The following is a 24,459-nucleotide window of genomic DNA, read 5'->3' as shown; positions in this document are numbered from 1 at the left end:
AAAACTACCTTGATGTATTGCCACCTCCTCAGAGATCATGCACAAGAATACTCCCACAGTCTATGCTCTGGTATAGTTAAGTGTTAAAAAGTATTTATGTACTTAAATTAATTTTCCTCCTTTATTGGAAGGACTACCTGATGAGTATCCATTTGTTTTTCTTAATACTCTAATGAAATGATGTACCACTATTACATGAAATAAAATTAAGAAAAACAGGTTTTTAAACCACTTTTCCTTTCCAGGTAAATGAACAGAACTGGCCCTTTCATATATCAGTTCACCAGTCTACCTAATATGGATGGTAAAGAGCAATGAGCCAAAAGAGCCATTAAAAAAAGACAAACCAGGAACTTCTCCCAGTCTTGAAATTCACCATTATCTCTTTCCATTCCTTATCTTAACATGCACATAAGATGCTACCCCTGCTCATGGTATAGGAGAGACTGCCCACGTTGCGGTCAATGGGGAAATATCTTCCCAACTGATAGGACAGCAACACTTTCAGATCCATGAGCCTGGGTTTGGGATAGGGAGGGTATACGGATCTAGCCTCTCTTCTTTCTCTCTCACAGAAGAGCCTGTGTGACTTCCACCTCACCAAATTCATTGATACACCTGTCATAGGTAGTTGCCACCACTTCGAATTTTATAAACTTCTGGGTATGTCACCCACCACCCAACCCCACAGATAAACGTCTGAGTGCTGTGCCACCAAATACAACAAATGGACACTTCTCTAAACATGGAATTTTTTAGTATCTCAGATATCCCAGCCTTATTACACTGGACCTGATGTGTTGCCACAGTCGGACTCTGATACTACAGAAACAAAATACCTCCTCAGATGTCAATTTGATCTTGTCTAAGATAGGATTAACTGAAGTATCTGGGAAAAGGGATATGGGATCCGCCATTGGGCTATTTTGACCTCAATAGCGGCAACCTTCTTCTCCCCCTTCCCCAACCTTACACAAATTTTCCAATTCCACTCAAGGACTCTGCTCACCAGGAGGGACTTCTGGCTGGTTGACCCCCGTGGTAATCAATGACTTTTACACTCCCAGTACTGTGTGTGTCCCCCTTGGGGTATTATTTCTTTTGTAAAAGTGAGGCCTTTGACATTCCTACCAATGTACCATGTACATATGGGGCATTCATAAGAGACTTCCAAACATTCAAAAGAGCCCCTTCCCATTGAGCATATCACACTAAATAGAGTAAGAGAAGAACTCTCAAGAATTATCATGTGGTATTACTGACTCTATGCTCTTGAGTATGCTGCAGGTAACTTTTCCTACTGTCAGGGTCATTCAATTAGAAAAGGTTGTGCACAACCTGTCCTTGACCTCTACCAAAGTCATTAATGACACTACTTCAGCTTTGGAACCACAACAGACACGCCTCAATTCCTTAGCCCAAGTTGTGTTGCATAACAGCCTAGCCCTCAACTTCCTTCTGGCCAACCAAGGAGGGGGTCTTGCTATTGCCAGCATCCTGTGTTGCACCTAGATCACTTAAACTGGCAAAGTAGAACAGTCCATCATGAGACTTAAGAAAAAAGCCTCCTGGATCTCTAAATTAGATCAGGTGGGCTATGGGCCATCTATTCCTGGCTTGGCAATGGTTGGGGCTCATGGTTACACTCGATCCTCCAGGCAGACCTGATCATCCTGCTTGGAATAATTTTGATCATGACCATCATCCACTGTGGCCTCAGACTAATTACTCTGTTTTTGACATAGCCCCTCAAAGTCTAACCCATTCAGGTCCGTGATGGGGTAGCCTATGTTTCCAACTCAGGTCCTGAAAAATCAAGGGATGGAATTAAGGAGTCTGGTTCCTGCCTAAAAACCTATGTGTGATTTTTTCAGGCCCAACCATAGGCAATTACAAAGGCCTCATGGTAGGCTTCATATGGGAAAGCTGCCCATCCCACACCAGACTTAGTGCACAGCCAGCGCATGGCAGTCTCTGAAGGGAGTTGTAGTCAAGCACTCGGGCTCCCTGGCTTGTCATGCTTTTATGCATGTCTGCATTGAAAGGCCTCTTTATCTGGAGCCCTGGTGGAGACCTTTTTATTGGGAGAGGGGGGAACCTTAAGGACACTTTTTCTGCACTCTGACTCAGTAGTTTTCCACTCCTAGCCCTTCTCCCTCTCCCGTCCCCTACCCCACCCCGGGTCCATAAAAAACAACAGGAGTTTTTTTCTCCAAGCTCCCTCAGCAGTGAAACCATTCCCCATGTCTGTGCTGATCTATCTGACCCTCAATGGCACTGTTCCATGGGGGAAAATGGAACAGTGAGGAAGTTGGCACTTTCTCTGGTTTAACTTTTGGCTTATACCGTCACAGTACATGACTGAAGGCTTGACTGTTACTTTCATTTTGGCTTGTTGTCTTAATCAGCTACTCTGACACCCGGCAGTTCAGCTCTCTCCAGCTCAGCTGAGCTCCTGACAGAACTTAATTTTTGTTAAGGATCCCAATAACCACATACAACTAGCAGATCTTTCAAAAGCATTTGAATATGACAATAATATTCATTTTTTTAAAAAACTAACAATAAAGTATAAACTCTAGACCAGTGTATTGTTTTATTTAAATATTAGTTTCTGGCTGTAATTCAGTAACTTTTTAGTTGATTTGACATCTAGTCCCATATGTAAGATGGCTTAATTCCTCTGGTATTACTGGTTGTCAACTTGGCACATACCTTTTGTCCCCGAGGCCCCGGAGGCCCTTCTGGACCTGGAAATCCAGGCAAACCTGGATGGCCTTCCAAACCTGGAAATCCTCTCTCCCCCTGCAATTGAACAAAAATGATAGGTAATGTCATTTACAAATTTTCAAGCATAGGCCTGGTTGAGATTCAAAAAGATCAAATGACTATCTACAGAAAACTAATTTAATTTAATGATACTAAATTCACAGTATCCACCCACATGGGGAAACCTGTAAGATGTGAATGAAAAAACACAAACCACTCTGAATTTATATCATATATGGTAATGTAATCTCTTGCTTTCTTGTAAAAGTAAAAAGCACATCAGAGATGAAGTGAGGTTTAAACACACTGACATTAAGAGTTTACCAGGTAAGATGGCAATAATTCAAGGAAACCAGATCTGCAGGGGTTACATGAAATCAATATGTTGCAGGGATGAAGAAGGGTAAAAGAAAACCATCAGAGAAGCTTTCAGATTTGTTGTAGAGTAGAAGAGTTGCAGGATTAATCAGAAGGGAAATTCATTAGCTGATTGAAGATAAATTAGCCAGAAAAATGCTCTAGAACATCAAAAATTTTATTTTTTTCTGATTGTAAAATTAATACAGAAAATAATGTTTATTGAATAAAACAAAAAATATATAAAGAAAAAACCACCAGTAATTCTTCTACTCAGAAATACTATTTGAATTGTGACTGAAGTCCCAGTTCTAACCACAGCACTTATCAACACCAGCACAGGAGGGCTGTCTACCTACCAGTGAGGGTCCACCACATCTTATCAGTATCTATACAGGAAGGTTGCCTGATGTGCATATCTGTACAGCCAGATAGGTGGGTATCTGTGGAGCCACGATGTGTACTAATATACCATTAGATCGACACATTAGGGTTAGTTAACTTAGATACAGCCAATCATAGTAAGAGTGTGAACTCCAACACGCCCAGGGAATCCAATCACAGAAAGCAAATTCACTACTATTAAGTTTAAGAACCCTGACGGCTCACAGCTCCATGGCACATGCTCCCAACTGCAGGGCTGCAAGCAGTTCCTCTACTTTCCTAAAGCTCGAAGGCTGAGTCTCTGGCCAGAAGCTCTGGACCTCATTCTGGGAACCCTCTCACCAGATCCTATCCACAGTGACAGCCTAGGCAGCACCTGAGCAAGAGAAAGCATTCATATCTACAAGACAACTGACAAATGGGCCACTGGAGGCACATACCCCTAGAGGTTAAGGCACAACAGACTTTTATTCACAGCCGCAGTGTGTGTGTGTGTGTGTGTGTGTGTGTGTGTGTGTGTGTGCGTGCGCGTGTGTGTGTGCGCTAAGTACTAAGTTTAGTTTAGAAAGCTTAGATAATTTTGTATTGAATAATTCCTCGTGTTGAATCATCCTATAACAAATATAAGTACTTTCAAAAGGTTACTTCTGGTCAATTTCCACTTATTACTTCAAACCCAACAAAGCAAATGTTAGCCAATTAATGGTAGGTCTAAATATTCCTGTAGCTTTGGCAACAATTATTATTGACATATTACTACATTTTCTCTCTATTTTATGTAAATACATTTCTTTCTTGTTTTAGTTAGTCATAGAATTACGATAACTTGGTATTCATCAACCTCAACCAAATTATTTTGAAGGAAATAGAGCAAAAGGGGAGAAATAAAAGATTCAAAATTTTTAGAGTTGGATTGCCTCAAATCATTACATAGCCCACTCCTGGCAGAGCTGGTAGTAGAAATCTGATCACAAGTGCCAGTCAGAAGGGAAGCTAGAAGGAAAAAAAGAATCTAGTTCAAGTAGATTTCCATAAGTGGAAAACATAGCTACATTTTGGGATCTCTGCTGGTATTTAGAGCGTATCTCTGCCAAAACTTGAGGATAATGCTTGAAGACAGCCATATTTTCTCAGAAGCAAAACTGCTTTCTGGGCTACAAATAAGACAGGAATAAGCTAGAAATTGAAAGTAGAGGATGCTAAAAAGCATAATTGTGTTGGTATTAATAAAATCATATACCTATAAATTATATACTCTGAAATCTCCTCACACTATAGTCAAATAATGTTGTGGTCCTATCTAGCTGACTGAGCAATATTATACCAAGAAAGATAGAAGGGCAGCTACTGGACAGTAGCAAAAAGAATTACAAGAGCAATCCTCAGCCTTTGAAAGGTAGAAAGTTTCCTGCAGTAGAAACTATAGAAGACTTCCATGAGGCGGGGATGAGAGAGGGTCCTCTACCAAATTCCTAATACAAATGATAAGGGAGGCTGACATCTGTTGTGTGCCTACCCTCTGCTACCAGTTGCCAGGCAATCATTTAATCCTTACAACTAACCTAGATTTCACTGTAATTTTCTAATACTTACAAACATAGAAAATGGTGTAGTGTGTCTATTTCTGAAGGTCAAACTTAAAACAAAAAAAACTATTTTATGCTGCCTGCTCGTATTTGGATAAAAAAATCATTCTTATTTTTCTTTGGGGAATAATCTTCTTTCTTTGCCTGTCCCTTAAATACTGGTATTACTCTGAATTTCTTTTTTGATCTTTCTCTCTCTTTCCCTGGGAAATATCAAATATCAACACTTTTTTCCTAAAAGCTAGGCTCCACTTGAATATCACACAGGCACCTAAAACTCAACAAAAATAATAATAGAAAACATGTATTGGGTGTTTCCTATCTGCCAGAGTTTATTCTAAATTCTTACCAAGTTTTATCTTATTTGAAGATTTTTGATATTTGAAATAATATTTGAAAATATTATTTATTTTATCTAATTTGAAGAATTAGGGGAAAGAGAAGTTGTGCATGAGCAAACAATATAAATAACATTAATTATCTTTCTATTATCTTCCCTGTTTCAGGAAATAGCACAATCTAGCTACCTCAGCCAGAAATTTGTAATAATCTTGACTCCACTCTCTCCATTACCCCTTCATCTAATCAATCATGCTATCTTCATCATTGTATTCTTAGTGCCCATCAGAACAAATACTCAGTAGATATTCATTTAATGAATGAACTTCCTTAATGGAATATATAAAATTTATAGCACACGCTTTTGCCCAAATTCTGGAAAAAATGAGTTAGGGTTAGGCAAAATTATACAAAGTATGACTTTTTGTGGTAAAGCTGGTTTATATACCACAAGCCAGTATTAAAAAGAAGGATAACAGACTGATTTACTTAGAAGTAGAGCCTAGTTTGTGAGTAAAAGGCACCCATACAAATGTTCCGATTTTACAGGAAAGGCACTTCATAATCACAATAAGAAAGTTACATGATCATGAAAATGAAAAAAAAACATTTTAAGAATAGTTTCTCAAGGAAGATACAAAATTAATAGGAAAAATATTAGATTTCTGAGGATAGGAAAAATAAAAGTTAGGACAAATTGCTATAATGACAATTGAGATTAAAATTATTTTGGATTATAATATTGTAAAAATTATATAAACATATGGGTAAGGCAATACCCTTAATGGAAAAATTAAAACGATGATTTAATTAGGTGATGCAATCATAGGCAATTTTGTCTTCTTTTTGTGTATTTTCTCTTTTTGTTTTCGTAATTATATAGCACAAAGAAGTATTAGATGTAATATAACTAGGAAAACAAGAACATGGATCTTTAGCAACTGTCAAATGGAGATAATCTAGGTCAGAAAATCTCAATTTTAGCTTGCTTCAGAACCACTTGGATAGCTTGTTAAAACCAGGTAAGGCCCTACTCCCAATTTTAGATTGAGTAGGTCTGCTATGGAGCCTTAGAATCTCCATTTCTAACAAGCTCCCAGTAAACGCTGATGCCACTGGTAGAAGGGTACACTTTATTTTGTTTTTTTAGTTTCATATATTTGTTAATGATAATGTGTCTCAATGAATTGTGTGACATGATGACAAAATGAGTTCAACAAAGTCAGTTCTATGAGAGGCCAAAACAATGTATTTTGACCAAGTATGCAAATCTTCAGAAGTCAGGCTTTGTTCCAAAGAAAAAGTATAGACTGTCAAATCAAAACCTGGGAAATCTTCAAAAGGCATAATGCTTACCAATTACTCAATGTGTCATAACGTATCCTCATCAAGGCACCCATAGGATAAAAATATATATAAAATAAATTTTTAGAAAATATAAATAAGTTTTTAGGAAATTCTTCAGTATTAACTGGATGCATGAGGTGCCCCTTGGTGACTGATTGCATTGACTTGGTCTGTGGTCTAAATTTTTACAATGTATTGTTAATTTATTTATTTTATTCATTTTTATTTTTTATTGAGGTAACATTGGTTTATAACATTACATAAATTTCAGGTTACATCATTATATTTCGATTTCTGTGTAGATTACATCATGTTCACCACCCAAAGACTGATTACCATCCATCACCATACACATGGGGCACACTTTGTTGAGGTAATGTTTGACTGTGATATGAATGCGGATGTCAGTTGGTTAATTTCTTGTTCTCACCAAGAGTCTGGTGAGTTTTGTTTGTTTTTAGCAGCGTGCACTTGGACACATTCCTTTGGCAGAATCTACATGCTTTATTATTTCTGTGTTAAACTTACTTTTTAAAAGCAGTTTTATTGAGAGAAAATTAATATACAGTAAATTGCACATATTTAAAGTATACAATTTAAAATTTTTTGTGACATACGTGATAATCAAAATAATGAACATATCCATCACTCACAAAAATTTTCTTGTCTTTTCAACAAATTGTGCTGGAACAACTGGACATTCCATGCAAAAATAATGAATCTAAACACAGACCTGACACCTTCACAAAAATTAACTTAAAATGGATCAGAGACCTAAATGTAAGACACAAAACTATAAAACTCCTAGAAGATAACATAGGAGAAAACCTAGATGATTTTGGTATGGCGATGACTTCTTAGATACAACAACAAAGGCACAATCCATAAAAGAAATAATGGATAAGCTTGACTTCAGTAAAATGAAAAATTTCTGCTCTGTGAAAGACAATGTCAAGAGAATGACAAGACAAGCCACAGACTGGAAGAAAATATTTGCAAAAGAAACACATCCAATAAAGGACTACTATCCAAGATACACAGAGAACTCTTAAAACTCAACAATAAGAAAACAAACAACCCGATTTAAAAATGGGCCAAAGACTTTAACAGACACCTCACCAAAGAAGATATACAGATGGCAAATAAGAATATGAAAAGATGCTCCACATAATAAGTCATCAAGGAAACACAAATGAAAAGAACAATGAGATACCACTACAAACCCATTAGAATGGCCAAAATCCAGGACACTGACAACACCAAATGCTGTCAAGGATACGGAGCAAAAGGAACTCTAATTCATTGCTGGTGGGAAGGCAAAATGTTACAGCTACTTTGGAAGACAGTTTGGTGGTTTCTTACAAAACTAAACATACTCTTACCATATGATCCAGCAATAGCATTCTTTGGTATTTACTCAAAGGAGTTTAAAACTCATATCCACACAAAAATCTGCACACAGATGTTTATAGCAGCTTTATTCACAGTTGCCAAAACTTGGAAGCAACCAAGATGTCCTTTAGTAGATAAATGGATAAAGAAACTGTGGCACATCCAGACAATGGAGTATTAGTCAACACTAAAAATAAATGAACTATTAAGCCATAAAAATACATAGTGGAACTTTAAATGCATATTTAGTGAAAGAAGCCAACCTGAAAAGGCTGCATACTATATGATTCTAACTATATGACATTCTGGAAGAGACAAAATTATGGAGACAGTAAAAAGTACAATTTGCTGATTCATCCACCTGTTAATGGACAGTTGAGTTGTTTCCTGTTTCTGGATATTACAAATAAAGTTACCATGAACTCATGTACAAGTTTTATATAGACATATGCGTTCATTTCTCATGGCTAAATGCCTAGGAATGGATAGCGTCATATTATAGGTTTATGTTTACCTTTTTAAGAAACTGCCAAAGTGTTTTCCAAAATGTTTGCATCATTTTAGATCTGCACTAGCAATCTACGATAGTTCCAGTTGCTCCACATCCTCGCCTATACTTGGTATGGTTGTGTTTTAATATTTAGACATTCTTACAGGTTTACTGTGGTATCTCATTATGGTTTTATTATGCATTTCCCGAATTAATAATGTTGAGTAACTTTTCACATGTTTATTTGCCATCTATATATCTTCCTTTCTGAAGTGTCTTAAAATCTCTTGCCAATTTGTTTCTAATTTAATTTTGGAATGTTTGTTTGAATATTGAGTTTTGAGATTTCTTTATATATTCTGGATACAAGACTTTTATCAGATATTTGATTTGCAAATATTTTTTTCCTAGACTGTGCGTTGTCTTTTCATTCTCTTAACGATGTCTTCAAAAAAGAAAAAAATTCTTAATTTTGATGAAATACAATTTATCAGCCTTTTCTTTTATGGATCATGTTTTTGGTAAAAACTAATCTAAGAAATATCTGCCAAACCGAAGGTCACAAGGATTTTCTCCTATGTTTTCTTCTAAAAGATTTATAGATTTTGAGTATATATTTAGGTCTATGATCCATTTGGAGTTAATTTTTGTATACAGTGCAAGCAGTGAGTCAAATTCCATTTTTGTGCATATGCATATCCAAGTCTTCCAGTACCATGTGTTGAAAAAACTATCCTTTCTCCAATGAATTGCTTCTGTGCTTTGTAAAAAAAAAAAAAAATCAATTCATAGTATACCCGTGAGTCTATTTATGTATTCTCTATTCCATTCCATTCATCTCTCTATATATATCCTTTTGCTATTAGCACACTATCAAGTTTACTGTAGTTTTATACTAAGTCTTGGAATTGTGTACTATAAATCCTTCAATTTTGTTCTTCTTAAAAGTTGTATTAGCATTTCCATCTGGATTTTAGAATCAGCTTATTAATTTCTACCAAAAAAGCAAGCATTTTTATTGGAGTTGCATTGAATCTATAGACAAATTTGGAGAGAATGGCATCTTAATGACATTGAGTCTTCTAATCCATGGACACGTTATATAACTCTATTAATTCAGGTGTTCTTTTATTTCTTTGAGCAATATTTTTGTGGTTTTCAGTATATAGGACTTGCACATTTTTGTCTGATTTACTCCTATGTATTTCAAATTTTTGATGTTATTGCGAAAAGCATTTTTGTGATTCCAATTTCCTATTTTTCATTGTTAGAATATAGAAATATAACTGACTTTTGTTTATTGATTTTATTTTATTGGTTTTGTTGATTCTGTGTTCTTTCTAAACTCACAAGTTTTAGGAGCATTTTAGTATTGTCTATAGAATTTTCTACATTGACAGATCATGTCATCTATAAAAAAAGAGATAGTTTTACTTCTTCTCTTTCAGTCTGGATGCTTTTCCTTGTTTTTTTTCCTTGTATTACTGTACTGGCAATGTTGAATAGAAGTGGTGAGAGCAGACATGTTCCTGATCTTAAGAGAAAGGAATGTAGTCTTTCTCCATTGACTATAATTTTAGCTAGAAGGGCTTGGTAAATGCCCCTTAAGGTCAAGGAAATCCTTTCTATTCCCAGTTTTCATAAAGTTTTTATCAGAAATGGATGATGAATTTTGTTAAATGCTTTCTCTGTATTTACTAAGATAATTATATGGTAGGCTTATTTATGTTTTTAATTTTCTTGTCTTTTAATATGTTGAATTACAATTTTTCATTTTCAAATGTTAAACCAACCATGCATTTCTGGCATAAATCCCACTTGGCAATAACACATTATCCACTTTATATGCCATTGGATCTCATTTGCTAAAATTTTGTTAAGGATTTCTGCATCAATGTTAATGAAGAATACTAAGCTGTAGTTTTCTGATTTTGTAATTTTGTCTTTGTCTGGTTTGGGTATCAGGGCATAATTCATAAAGTTAGTTGGGCATCAGTCCTTATTCCTCTATTTTCTGAAAGATTTTATGCAAGATTGATACTGTTTCTTACACAAATGTTTCATGTAATGCACCAGTGAAAATCTCTGGGCTGGAATTTTTTCATGTGTGTGGGGAGGCTTTGATAATTCAATTTCCTTAGTTGATATCGGACTATTCATATTTTGTTGCATTTAGTTAGTTTTAGGTAATGTATGTTTCTCAAGTTATTTGTCCATCTCATCTAAGTTGTCAAATTTATTGTTATAAAGTTGTTCATAATATTCCCTTATTAATCTTTTAATGTCTGTAGGATCATTCCTGGTATTGGTAATTTGTGCTGTCTCTCTATTTTCTTATCAGTCATGCTAACTATCAATTACCACCTTTTGGCTGCGTAAGTTTTTTCTATTGTTTTCTAGTTCATATATTTCTACTTTTATCTTTATTATTCCCTACTTTTTCTCATTTTAAATTTAATTTACTTGCCATTTTCTAGCTTCTTAAGTGGGAAACTTAGATCACTGATTTTAATTTTTCCTTTTTTACAACACAGGCATTTAAAGCTATTTCCCACTAAGCCTTGCTTTAACTTCATCCCACAATTCTCAGTATGTTGCATTTTAACCATTATGCAACTTGAAATATTTTCTAATTTTCCTTGTGATTACTTCCTTGGACTATCAGTTATTTAGAACAATGCTTTCTAATTTCCAAATAGAGATTTTCTACATATCTTATTGGTATTGATTTCTTATTCATTCCATGTGGTCAGAGAATATATACTGATGTTTTCAATCTTTTGGTATTTATAGGGTTTCACTTTATGGCTCATTATACGGTCTATCTTAGAGAAAATTCCATATGCCCTTGGAAAAAAACTGTATATTTTCGTTGTTGGATGTAGAACTCTATACGTCAGTTAGGTCTAGGTTGTTAATAGTGGAATTCAAATCATCTATGCCTTTACTGATTTTTTTTCTAGTTGTTCTATCAATGGCTGAGAGAAGAGTGTTAGGATCTATAACTATAATTATGGATTTGTTTATTTCTCTCTTTAATTCTGTCAGTTTTGGCTTCAGTATTTTGAAGCTCTGTTGTTATGCTTTAAACAGCCTTTTGTCTCTTAAATAAATTGAGAGGAAAAAAGATATTGTCTTTTATATTTACCCACATATACATCATTTCTAGCCCTTTTAATTCCTTCCTGTAAGTCCACACTTCCATCCAGTGACATTTCCCTTTAGCCAGAAGACATTTCTTTATATTTCTTTTAATGTGGGTATACTGGTGAAGAATTCTCTCATTTTTTTATTACCAGAAAATGTCTTCCATTTCCTTTTATTTCTGATGTATATTTTCACTGTATATAATTGTGTTTGCAGATTTTTTCAATTGTGTAATGATGTTTTTACACTGTTGTACAGTATCCATTCTTTCTGATAAGAAGTCTATCATCATTCATATCGCTGTGCCCCTGTGTGTAATGTGTATTTTTTTCTCTAGCTTCTTCCAAGATTTTCTTTTAATCTCTGTTTTCTCAGTAGATTCATTATGATTTGCCTAGGTGTAGTTTTCTTTGTATTTATCCTGCTTGATGTGTGCTGAACTTCTTATATCTGTAAATTTATATTTTTCAACAAATGTGGGACATTCTTGCCATTACTACTGTCCTATTAATTATTATTCTTTTTACTCCCCTGTTTTTTCTCTCCTGTCCCTATGGGACTCGATTTACATTTGTATTAAACCATTTGATATTGTCCCACAAGTCACTGAGGCTCTATTCTTTTTTTTTGTTTTTTCATTTTTCTCTCTTTGTTCTTCAGATTGGATCTTTCTTCTGATTTATCTTTAAATTCACTGACCTGTTCTTCAGTCGTCTCCATTCTGCTGTTAAAACTCCATCTGGCGAATTGTTCGTTCTTATATTTTGCTTTTTCAAATATAGATTTTCCTCCTTTTTTTTTTTTTACAGTTTCCAGTGTTCTATTGTGATTCTCTATCTGTTCACTTATTATGAGCAGATTTCCCTTTAAATCAACAAATATATTTATTCTATCTGCTTTAAATCTTTGTCTAAAAATTCTAACATCTGCATTATTTCAGAGTTAGTTTTCATTGATTGGTCTCCTTCTTGACTATGGGTCACTTTTAACTGTTCTCATGTCTAGTAAGTTTTAATTGCATATTGGACACTGTAGTTAATATGTAGACATCCTGGATTCTTTTACCTTCCTCTGAAGAGTATTGAACTTTTGTTTTAGGAAGTAGTTAACTCAGCTGAACTAAAACTTAAAACTCTGTTTTTCTTCAATGGACAGCAGTTAACTCTGTTCAGTTATTATAGCCTTCCAGCTGTTCCTTTTGGCTGGGTTGTATGAATTCTGCCCTGTACATATAAAGTTCAGGATTCAATCAAGAATTTGGGTAGAAATTACAAGCAGATTTTTGGGCTCTCCCCTCTGTGGCTCTGTCCATTCCAGCATATCCCCCATCACTTTCTAGCCATTCTGGCATCCTCAACTCTGTCCTCTGACCTTTCAATCTGGTAAGATTTTGGCGTTTTGTCTGGGTTTCTAGCCATCCTTTGCCATGCAAACTGAAAAGTGCACTCAGAAGAAAACCCACATAAATGCAAACTTGTCTAGTGTACTTCTTTTCTTTCAAGGGTAGAACCCTGTCTACTTTTTTCCTCCTTTTGGTCACTCTCCTGTGCTATTAAATAGCTGTTATATTTTTTCCAGAATGTTTACTTATCTCAAGAAGAGTTAATCTAATAAAAATCACTCCACAAATATCAGAAATGAATCCCTCTTAGTCTTTTTACCACTACAGAAAGCACCCTCACTGTAAAACTACTCCCCTCAAACTAAATGTTACTCAAATAGGTGTTCTGAAAAACACTATTCAATTATTATTAATATGTGTTTTATTAGGAGGAAAGTGAGTTACATGGTCAAATGGAGCTTGTAAATATAGCACTGAAAAACAAACAAATACATTTCTTTACTCTAGAACTTTTAAACATCTTTAATATGCTAGTGGACCTTCTATATTCCTAAATGGAACACACTCTTGCGATACTGTCCCAAACTTTTTCATATATAATTAATAACATTCACTGATTCATTCAAAAATATTTATTGAGCCTCAAAGAGTGGAGACTAGAGTATGATCCCCTTTCTCCTAGTATAACTCTCTTTAGGCCACAATTCACTATCCCTTTTTAATCTTCTAATTTCAATGTCAGTTACTGACTCATAGTGGCTAGGTTTATGCTATTTAATTGTCACCAATACATACTTTGTAATCATCATATCTATACAATAGGGGTGCAGCTGTGAAAAAAGTGAGATTAAAAATAGAGATTCACCAATCATTAACTTAAATGGACTAGATAAAAATACATGAAATTGCCTAGCATAGTATCCAGTACAGATTAGTAGCCTGATAAATGCTTGGTTTCTTTTTAAGTGTTTATTTCTCTTCTTTTGCCTATCAAATCATTGATTTCAATAAGATTGATCAGAGGTTGGCAGACTACAGGTCTTAGGGCAAATGCAGTCAGAAGCCTGTTTTGTATAGTCCAAGAGCTAAGAATGTTTTTTTCACACATTTAAAGGGCTATTAAAAAAAGAAAACAGAGGGGCCCAGCCCTGTGGCTGAGTGGTTAAAGTTCCGTGCACTCTGCTTCAGCAGCCCAGGTTCACAGGTTCGGATCCAGGGTGAAGACCTACTCCACTCACCAGCCATGCTGTGGAGGTGTCCCACATACAAAAAAATAGAGGAAGACTGGCACAGATGTTAGCTCAGGGCAAATATTCCTCAGCAAAAAAAGAAAATCTTAAAAAAATAAATAAATAAAACAAAAGAGAGAAAAATATGTCACAGAGATCTTATGTGGCCCACCAAACCTAAAATATTTACTATATGGCCTTTTACAGAAAATGTTTGCTGATCCCTGAGATATATAGTCTAATTCTTACAGCTATCTAAAATAAGCAGTATAGTAGAATTCATTTTACTTACTGAGATGCCAAGGTAAAAGCCCTTGGCATAAAAAACATATTGAAACACCATTTTATTGGTTTTACTAAGTTTTTTCAAGGCCCATCTCAGATCTCACCTTTTCTCCTTTTATACCACTACAGTCACATTTTGATCCTGGAGAACATCCATAGCAAGCCTATAAGGAAGAGAAAGAGGGAGGAAAATCATTAAACACGAACCTCAAAAGCAGACTTTGTCTTACAGCTCAACTAAATTCAACAATCCAAACGTGTAAAACAAATACCAGAAAAATATCTGAAAGGATATATACCTAGTTGCAAATAATGATTCCCTCTGGGGAAGCTTTCACCTTTTACTGTATATATTTCTGTTTGAACTTTTGACAATGAGCAAATGTAATTTTTATAATTTTAAAGTGAAAAGTATCCTTTTAAAAAGATGTAAGAAATTCATACATCTTCCCTGTAATATGATTTGCCACTTGTCCAAGCTCTTAGGAATTCCTTTTTTTCTCCTAACATCATTTGTAATAAATTACCTCTCAATCTATATTAGCAATGACCTTGGCAACTAGCCAAGGATGCCTGCCACTAAAGTCGCTTGCTTCTCTGCATTCATGAGCAATCACAGAGAATAAAATACATAATACTATCTTTTACCACCTTTCTTTTCTTTGCTCCCACTCTCTCATCACTAGTAGCTCAGTCTCTAACAGCTCCAAGTTTTATCACAAGTGCTGTTCCCACAGCCTAGATGTTCTAAATAGCCACTACTAACAAGTTCGTTCACTCATATTAGAAACTGAGGTCCTGAAGCCAGAAAAATATCTTCCTCTAAATAAGAACCTATAGGACAAGAAGACAGTAGATGACTTCTGCCATCCAGAACTATCCTTTAACCTGACATTAAGATGAACTGCTTAGAAAAACAAATAGTAATTAGTTCAACATATGTAGATAGCTCAGCATTTATGTACAATAAGGTGGTATGCCTCTCATGAAATAAGAGAAACTTTTATGTGATGTAAATGCCAAACAATGTTTATCAATGCTCAGCCTTGAAAGCCTGGTACTTAAAAAGTACCTTAGCATCCTTCTGAATATTCTATGCTTTCCTTTACTCCAATTTCTACCAGAGTATCTTCTCCAATCCTTATCAAAGTACTGACCTCACCCTTCTAGTCAGAACTTCTAACCAACTCAGCTGCAACTAGAAGCCACCCTCATGCTGGAACTCCTTTTCCTGATTATAAGAGTAAACAACAATGGCTTGATGTTGGGGGAAATCTCTCACTCTCATTGCAAGAGGCTGTTCCAGTAAAAGATGTGCTCCTGACATATCTAACTGAAAGTCTCTTATGCAGCCATTATTTATTATACATAGGTGATTAGGTTGTACACTTTGGTTTTAGTATTATATGTCAACTATATAACAGGTTAAATCAACTTACTCAGACTTATACACTCATCAAACATAAACTGAGCATTATTAGAGGCCAGAAAACTTGTTAGGCACTAAAGATGAATAAGACATAACTCTTTCTAACATATATAACTAATTCAACAAATACTTATTGATCACCTGTTATGTGCCAGCCACAATGTTATATTAGGTGCAGGGACAGATACAAAGACAGTACAGTATTGTTCTTTAATGGGAAGGACAATCCCATACACAAAAATTACACTATAGTGTTTCAGGAACAGAGATTAATTTAAGATATATAACATTGTTTTGTGCAAACGTGAATTCTAGATTCCAAAGTACAAATTTTAGAAGATACTGATTCACAAGATAAAAACTGTCAATGGTCACATTCACTGAATTAGATTGTACATGATATCAACACTCAATTACATGCATTAATGGAGGAGTAAAGAATAGTGATGAACCAAAATGGCTGTAAATCTAAGAATAATTAACATTTGACTTTGGAATGTATGTCTGCACTTTATATGTAAATACATGTTCATAGTTTTTTGGTGTTATAAGTCAAAGATGGTGTGACTTTCCATTTTCATCTGTCATTAAGAGATCTTCCTTTCTAAAATACAAATTAAGCTCCTGAGAGTAATGCAAAGCAATAGCCTAAGAGGACTTCATTAACATGGAGAAGGCATTACGTGACTTTTCTTTATAATTGTATTTCTGACTTCTCAATATCCAACAATATCCTCCAACACCTAATATCATTTATAAATAAACAATAAAGCTTTAAATACTCTTGCATGTCATTTTTGAAGTAAGTTTATACAATACTTTTCTTAAAAATTAGTAATTTCATCTTTTGCAATTCTTTATTACTTAACATGTAGTTATAAAGAAATCACTACTCAAAACATTTGGTAATTACAAAATAATTTGTTTGAAATCAATTTAAAAATTTAATTTATATTCTATTTATTCCACTTAGGTTATGATAATGACTCTGCTACTCAGGGGTTGAAAAAAAAAAGGCAATTGTAATACACACACCAACCACTAGATGCCACTTTCCATACAGTTATAACAGTGACGCCCACAAGGAAATAGCCCCAATTTGACATCTGGTTAATGGAACAACTTGTTTTTTACCAACATCTATTAATATTGATTAGGTGCCTAATAAGCACAAAGCACAATATTAAGGCTGTGAATTGTACAAAAAAATCTTTAGACATGGGTGCTGCCTTTAAGGAACTTCCAATCTACTTTAAAACAAAAAAAACTAGGCCCAAACAAATGAAAATAAAATTTAAATACAATGGAATAATGATACAGCAGACAATAGTGATAGAAAGAGATCTAAAATACAAAAAATATTTCTTGAGTTTACCTCAGCAATTCAATCTTTAGGTCACTATGGACAAGTCATTCCCGTACTCTAGGGTTCGTTTTTCTCTTTGGTAAAATGACAGAGACAGACAATATGACCACTTTAGGTGGCTTCCAGCTTTTACAGTCTGTGATTCAGTAAGATTTACCAAGTAAAAATGAGTAGTATAGGCAATAATTTTGATCAAAGTTAGGAAACAGAGCTCCCTTGTGCCTGGAAGTATTCATACCATGTGTAGTAAAACACATCATAAAGCTACAATAATTAAAACAGTATGGTATTGTTCAAAGAATAGGCAGCTCAATGGACCAAAATAGAAAGGCTAGAAACAGATGTACATGCACACACACACATGCACACATGCGCACACACACATATATATTTACTATGTGATAAAAGTTGGTACATGAAATAGATGTGAAAATAACGGATTGCTCAATATATGGTGCTAAGACAAGTATAGAAAACAATAAATTTAGATCTCAGGCTCCTACAAAAAAAAAATACCAGATATGAGACTTCAAATTACAAATAAAAGCAAACTTCTGTATGCGTTAGGATCACTTAAAGAATCTCACAAAAATTCAGATACTAGGGCCCCATCCTAAAGATTCTGTTTCAATAAGCCTGAGGCTGGCTACCAGAATCTGAAATTTTAATAAACACCTCTAGGTGATTCTGATACAGGTGTTCTGAGATATATACTACAAAATAATGGCGTAGAGAAAAATAAATATTCCAATAATGTGGCTAGTTAGGTATCCAGACTGATATGTCTGTTTAAGAAAACTAAAAATGCTTGAAAAAATGTAAAAATATCTTAAAAACATCAAAGGCAACCACAATAGGATTTATCAGGCCAAAATCTAGGGGGGAAAAACCCCAGTAAAGTGACCAATGAAACTACTTTTTCCCTGAGGGCATTTACCAAACTTGGAGAATTTGAGATTCTTGTTTCACAGCTTCTTCAGTGTAAGGGTATACCATATATAAAAGTACCCCACAATCTCATCCCCAGGAAATTTTAAGAAAAATATATCTTAGCTCTTAGCAGAGAAGTACGGGCGAAAAAATTCTTGAGAAACTATAACCACAAACTGGCCCTCATATAGATTTGCAATCCAAATTAGCATTAAGATGGGTGGCCCCCTAACCTCAAACAAATTTGTTTAGAGTGGAATCAAACTACCTCGACATCCCAGAGGCCGGGCAGAAATACATACAAATTCTATGTAGAAGAACATACCTTCCAAGTAAACTTCAGAGAATTCCAAAAAATCCTTTTTGAAAGGAAAATAAGATATCCCACTCAAAAATCACTAAGCATATAAGGAAGCAAAATACCATAAGAAAAAACCAGGAGAAACATCTCACAGCAGAAATTACTCAGCAAAGATTTCAGATATTGGAATTATTAGATACAAAATTTATAATAACTATTTTTATAATTATTAAAGATATTTTTAAAAACATGAAAATAATAAAGGGACCAGGAAATTGCCAAAAAAAAGTAACATAGCTGAATTGAAATAAAATATAAATTACAGAAGTAAATACTATGACATTTAAAACTCAATGGATGGGCTTCGCCACTGACTAGATGCAGCTGAAGAGATAATTAGTAGAGTTAAAACACTTGGCAAAATGAAAAGACATTATCTGTGTTGTAACATAGAGATAAAACATTAAAAATGTGAAATAATAGTTAAGAGACATGGAAGAAAGAGTGAGGAAGTAGAGCATAAAGGTAATTAGGGTTACAGAAGAAAAGGTGAGAGAGGGAATGGGGCAGAGACAATAGTTAGAGATAATGGCAGAGAGTTTTAAAGAAATAATTAAAGATATCTGTGATTCAAGAAGTCCAACAGATCCAACGGAAGATAAATAAAACCCCAAACTAGATGCAAAATAGTGTAACCTAAGAACATAAAACCAAAGACAAGATCTTAAAAGCATCAAGAAAGACAAACCAGATTGCCTTCAAAGGAGTGACAATTAATTTATAGATTAGTTCTCAGAAGTACAATGGAAGCCAGAAGATGGTGGAATGACATCTTTAATATGCTGAGAGAAAACTGTCAACCTACATTTTTTACTCAGTGAAAATACGTTTCAAGAACAAAAGGAAAATACAGACTTTTTTAGACAAACAAAAACTGAGAAAGTATGCCCCCAACAGGACCTCACAAAAGGAAATTCAAAGCTTTTGAATATCTTCTCTTTTATGTGAAAGGAAATGAAAATGAAATCGAAGGTCTAAAATACCAAAAGGATGAAGAGAAAGAAAGTGGTAAATTTGTGGGTAAAAATAAATAAATACTAACTATAAAACACAATTATAAAAATAGCTGCAGGGTTCAAAAATATAGAACTAAAAAGAAAAACACAGTGATAATACAACGCCAGTCAGGAGAGGATGAGTGAAGTTAAATTATTCTAAGGTCCTTGTAATCGTGCAGAAAATAGGTATGTATTGTATTGATCACTTTAGATTTTGATAAGATAAGCATATAACCTAGGAACTCTAATTTCTAGGGTAAACCTTGACAGAAGATACGTGAGGTATTCATTCCAAACTAGTGGAGGGGGACAATATTCAATAAATCCAAAAGGAGACAAAAGAGAGAGACAAAAAGTTCTATCTTAGAAAGGGCAGGATAAATAAAAGAAATATATCAGTATTTTAGCATAATTACATTAAATGTAATTAAGTGTAAAACGACCCAGCATGAGAAAATAATCAGACAAATTTGGAATGTGGTATATTATAAAAGACAACTAGCACAGACTCTTCAAAAAGTCAATGCCACGCCATAGGAGAGATGAGTTTGTGAATGACAGCTTGAGGACCTCTGTGGACCATCTCCCTAGCAAAATAATAACTAGTAAAATTTAGAAAAAAACAAAATTTAAGTCTCTGGTTATTATCCTAAGAACCTACAGCAAATGAGGAAACACTTACTTATTCAACAAAATTTACTAAATCTCAGTATGAACAGCAAGAATCTATGGCATTTTAGCCATGTCCCACTCCCTTCCTCTCCCCCTTCCCTGCTCAGCTTGACAAAAGTTCTGGGAGTAGAGATGAATCCAGAACTCCTTCTCCCTCCAGCTCCCAGTTGAGCACTACAGTATCTCATTGGGAGGGACAGGCCATCAGACTTTATCATTCTCCCCCTTGCTCAGTTCAAAGTTGCAGAAGCTCTATTCCAATCAGGAATAGCTGAGAGTTCTAAGGCTCTTGTCTTCCACACAGCCCCAACTCATAAGACAAAAGTTCTATACCAGGCAAGGCAGGCTGAGAGTACTGGATTTTGATTGCCCTAACCCCAGCTCATTCACAGAGCACAGGTTGATACTAGCAGAAGCAAGCTGAGAAGACCAGATGTTACTGTCTTCCCAGTGCCCTGCTCATAAAGTAGAGTGTCATTCCAAGAGAAGCAGGCCACTGTTCCTGTCCCCAGCTCTGGAGCACTGTTACAGAGGTTTTGCCTGGTTGTGGTGGGGAAGACCATAAAAACAGAGAGCTCTGAAGCTCTCCCTAAGGGACCAGACTTTACTTGGGATAAAGTGTGGGGAAGTTCAAGCCTAATGGCATTCTCAAAAACAATGGAAATTTGGGGGGCAAGCAATTAAGAGGGGGCAGGTACCCTCATGAGAACAACAAGCCAAACCACAGATCAGTCACAAGTTTACCAGAGAAAATTGGAGAAACAGACAGGTAAGAAGAGCCATGCTGAGGTTGGAACAAATGTCAAAGATTGGCCTCCAAGTTTACCCCTGAAAGAGGCCGAAACTTAATTAGGTGAGAATATGGAGCAACTTATGTCCAAGGTCATTGTCAAAAACAATAGAGCCATCAGCAAGCCATTAGTGAAGGCTTACAGCTGGGTGAGATACCTACAGAGGCAGTCACCTTAACAGAGAGAGCAGAAAAAGAGACAGACAAAAAGAACCCCAATAAACCCACTGTCATATCAAGGTGATTCTGAACATGCCCAAGGCTTCAAACTCCGGGTAGTGACATCAGAGGCTGCACAATGTGGGGGCAATAGACTTCACTAAAATAGTCCAGCAAATTCATTAAACAAATAAACAAGCAAACAACAACAGGCCCTGGACAGGAGGAATGGTATTCAGACTGGCTACAGTATATTATATAAAATGTCCAGGTTTCAACAAAAAAATTATGAGACACATAAAGAAATGAAAATGTGTGTCCTTTACAAAGGAAAAAAAGCAAGCAACAGAAACTGCCTTTCACAGTGCCCAGATCTTGAAATTAGTGCACAAAGACTTCAAGGCAGCCATTATATAGATATGTTCAAAGAAGTAAAGGAATCTATGTGTAAAGAAGCAAAGGAAGATATGGTGACAATATTTCATTTAAAAGAGAATATCAATAAAGAAACAGAAATTTAAAAGAGCCAAATGAAATTCTGGAGTTGAAAAGTAAAAAACTGAAATGAAAAATTCACTAGAGGGGCTCAATAGCATATTTAAACTGGCAGGAGAAATAATCAATGAACTGGAAGATAGATTGATAGTGATTATGCAATCTGAAAAACTGAGAGAAAAAAGGAGGAACAGAAATGAACAGAGCTGGGGCCAGCCTTGTGGCATAGTGGTTGAGTTCACTCACTCCTCTTTGCTAGCCCAGGGTTTGCAGGTTCGAATCCCAGGTGTGGACCTATGCCCTGCTTATCAAGCCATGCTGTGGCAGGCATCCCACATATAACACAGAGGAAGATGGGCATGGATGTTAGCCCAGGGCCAATCTTCCTCAGCAAAAAGAGGAGGATTGACAATGGATGTTAGCTCAGGACTAATCTTCCTCACCTAAAAAAAAATGAACAGAGGCTCAGATAAATATAAGGCCTCATTAAATGCACCAACATATGTGTAATGGGAGTACCAGGAGAAGAGAGAGAGAAAGGAGCAGGAAAAATAATAGAAGAAATAATGGCTAAAAACTGACCACATTTGATGAAAAACAATCTACATATAAAAGAAGCTCAACAGATCCAAGTAGGATAAACACAAAGGAACTACATACAGACACATCATAGTAAATGTGTTCAAAAACAAACACAGAAAAAAATCTTGAAAGGAGGAGGAGAAAAATGACTTGTCATCACCAGAGAACACCAGAAAGGTTAACAAAATCTTCTCAGAAACAATGGAGGCCAGAAGTCAGTGGGATGGCCTATTAAAAATGCTCAAAGATAAAAACTGTCAACGAAGAATCTTGTATCCAGTAAAACTATCTTTGAAATATGAAGGTGAAACAATGACATTCCCCAATAAACAAAAGCAAAGAAATTCCGTTGCTATCAGACCTGCTTTACAAAAAGTACTACAGGAAATTGTTCAGGCTGAAAACAAGTGAACCCAGATAGTAATTTGAATCGACACACAAAAAAGAGTGCTGGTAAGCATAATTATGCAATTGTACAAGGCAGTATAAATGCATATTTCTGTATCATTCTTCTCTTAACTGACTTAAAAAGTGATTACAGGGGCCAGCCCCATAGCCTAGTGGTAAAGGGTGAGCGCTCTGCTTCAGTGGCTCAAGAGTTCACAGGTTCAGAACCCAGGCATGCACTGCTGCAGCGCCTGTCAAGCCATGCTGTGGCAGCGTCCCATATAAAGTAGAGGAAGATGGGCATGGATGTTAGCCCAGGGCCAATTTTCCTTGGCAAAAAGAGGAGGATTGGAATCAGATGTTAGCACAGGGCTGATCCTCCTCACCAAAAAAAAAAAAAAAGTGATTATAAAACATATGGGTATAATAATACTGTTGGGGCTGTAACATATAGAATTGTCATATATTTGACAATAACATAACAAAAGAGGTGAGTGAGAGCAAAGCTGTATGGAAATAAGAAAATTACAACAGATAATAACTTGAACTCACAAGGGCAAATGAAAAGAACCAGAAATGTTAAACAAGGTCGATATAACATCTATAAATATATACTTATTTTCCTTACTTTTCTCAGCTTCTTTAAAAGACATAAAGTTATATAACATTCTAATTATAACACTGTATTTTTGAGTTTGTGATATATAGATGTAATAGAGCACAAAAAGGAGGAAAAGGGAATAGAGCTTCATAGGAGTAATATTTCTATATCTCACTGGAATTAAGTTGCTATAAATCTAAGTAGATTCTGATAGGTTATCATGTTCATGGTAAGCCCTAGAGCAACCACTAAGAAAACTAAAAAATGCAGTAAAAAAAATCATTAAAGGAACTATAATATTTAACTAGAAAATATTCACTTAATAAAAAAAGAAGGCTGTAAAGGAGGGACAGAAGAACAACAACAAAAAAACACAAGAGAACTATAGAAAACAAAAAGTAAAATGGCAGACAAAAATCCAATTATATCAATAATAACACTGAATGTGAATGGATTAAACAAGCCAATCAGAATTCAGATATTGTCAGACAATATAACAGAGCAAGATTCAATGATGTCTACAGGAGAATACATTAGATTAAAATATACAAAAAGGTTGAAAGTAAAAAGGTGGAAATAATACAAACAGCAACAGCAAAGGACTAAATGTTTGTTCCCCTCCCCTCAAAATTCATATGTTGAAATCCTAATCCCCATGTTATGGTATTTGGAGGTGGAGGTGGGGCTTTTGAGAGGGAATTAAATCATGAGGGTAGGGCCCTCATGAGTAGGATTAGTGCCCTTATAAGAAGAAACCAAAGAGCTACCTAGCCTTCTTTCTGCCATATGAATATATAAGGAGAAGTCAGCAGTCTGCAAGCTGGAAAAGGGCTCTCACCAGAACCTGACCATGCTGGCAGCCTGATATCAGAATTCCAGCCTCAAAAACTGTGACAAATACATTTCTGTTGTTTATAAGACACCCACTTCGTGGTACTTTGTGATACCAGTACAAACTGACTAAGACAACAACCATAAGAAAGCTGGAGAGGACATACACCAAGAGACAAAATATATTACAA

The 24,459-nt window shown here is 35.3% G+C and overlaps 1 protein-coding gene across 2 annotated transcripts in view; it reads right to left on the bottom strand.

Moving 5' to 3' along the window:
- Positions 1 to 24,459, bottom strand: part of COL4A5 (collagen type IV alpha 5 chain) — a 229,582-nt gene that overhangs the window by 131,952 nt on the left and 73,171 nt on the right. For both annotated transcript variants that reach the window (XM_058536479.1, XM_058536480.1), the window contains exons 2-3: positions 14,772 to 14,831; positions 2,716 to 2,805 (exon numbers count right to left, since the gene is read on the bottom strand). In XM_058536479.1, the coding sequence (XP_058392462.1) occupies positions 2,716 to 2,805; positions 14,772 to 14,831 (150 nt within the window). The remainder of the gene's footprint in view (positions 1 to 2,715; positions 2,806 to 14,771; positions 14,832 to 24,459) is intronic.

The sequence above is a fragment of the Diceros bicornis genome, chromosome X, assembly GCF_020826845.1.
Source record: "Diceros bicornis minor isolate mBicDic1 chromosome X, mDicBic1.mat.cur, whole genome shotgun sequence".
NCBI lineage: Eukaryota > Metazoa > Chordata > Mammalia > Perissodactyla > Rhinocerotidae > Diceros > Diceros bicornis.
The sequence above is the reverse complement of the archived record's forward strand: the minus strand, read 5'-3'. Positions and strand labels throughout refer to the sequence as shown.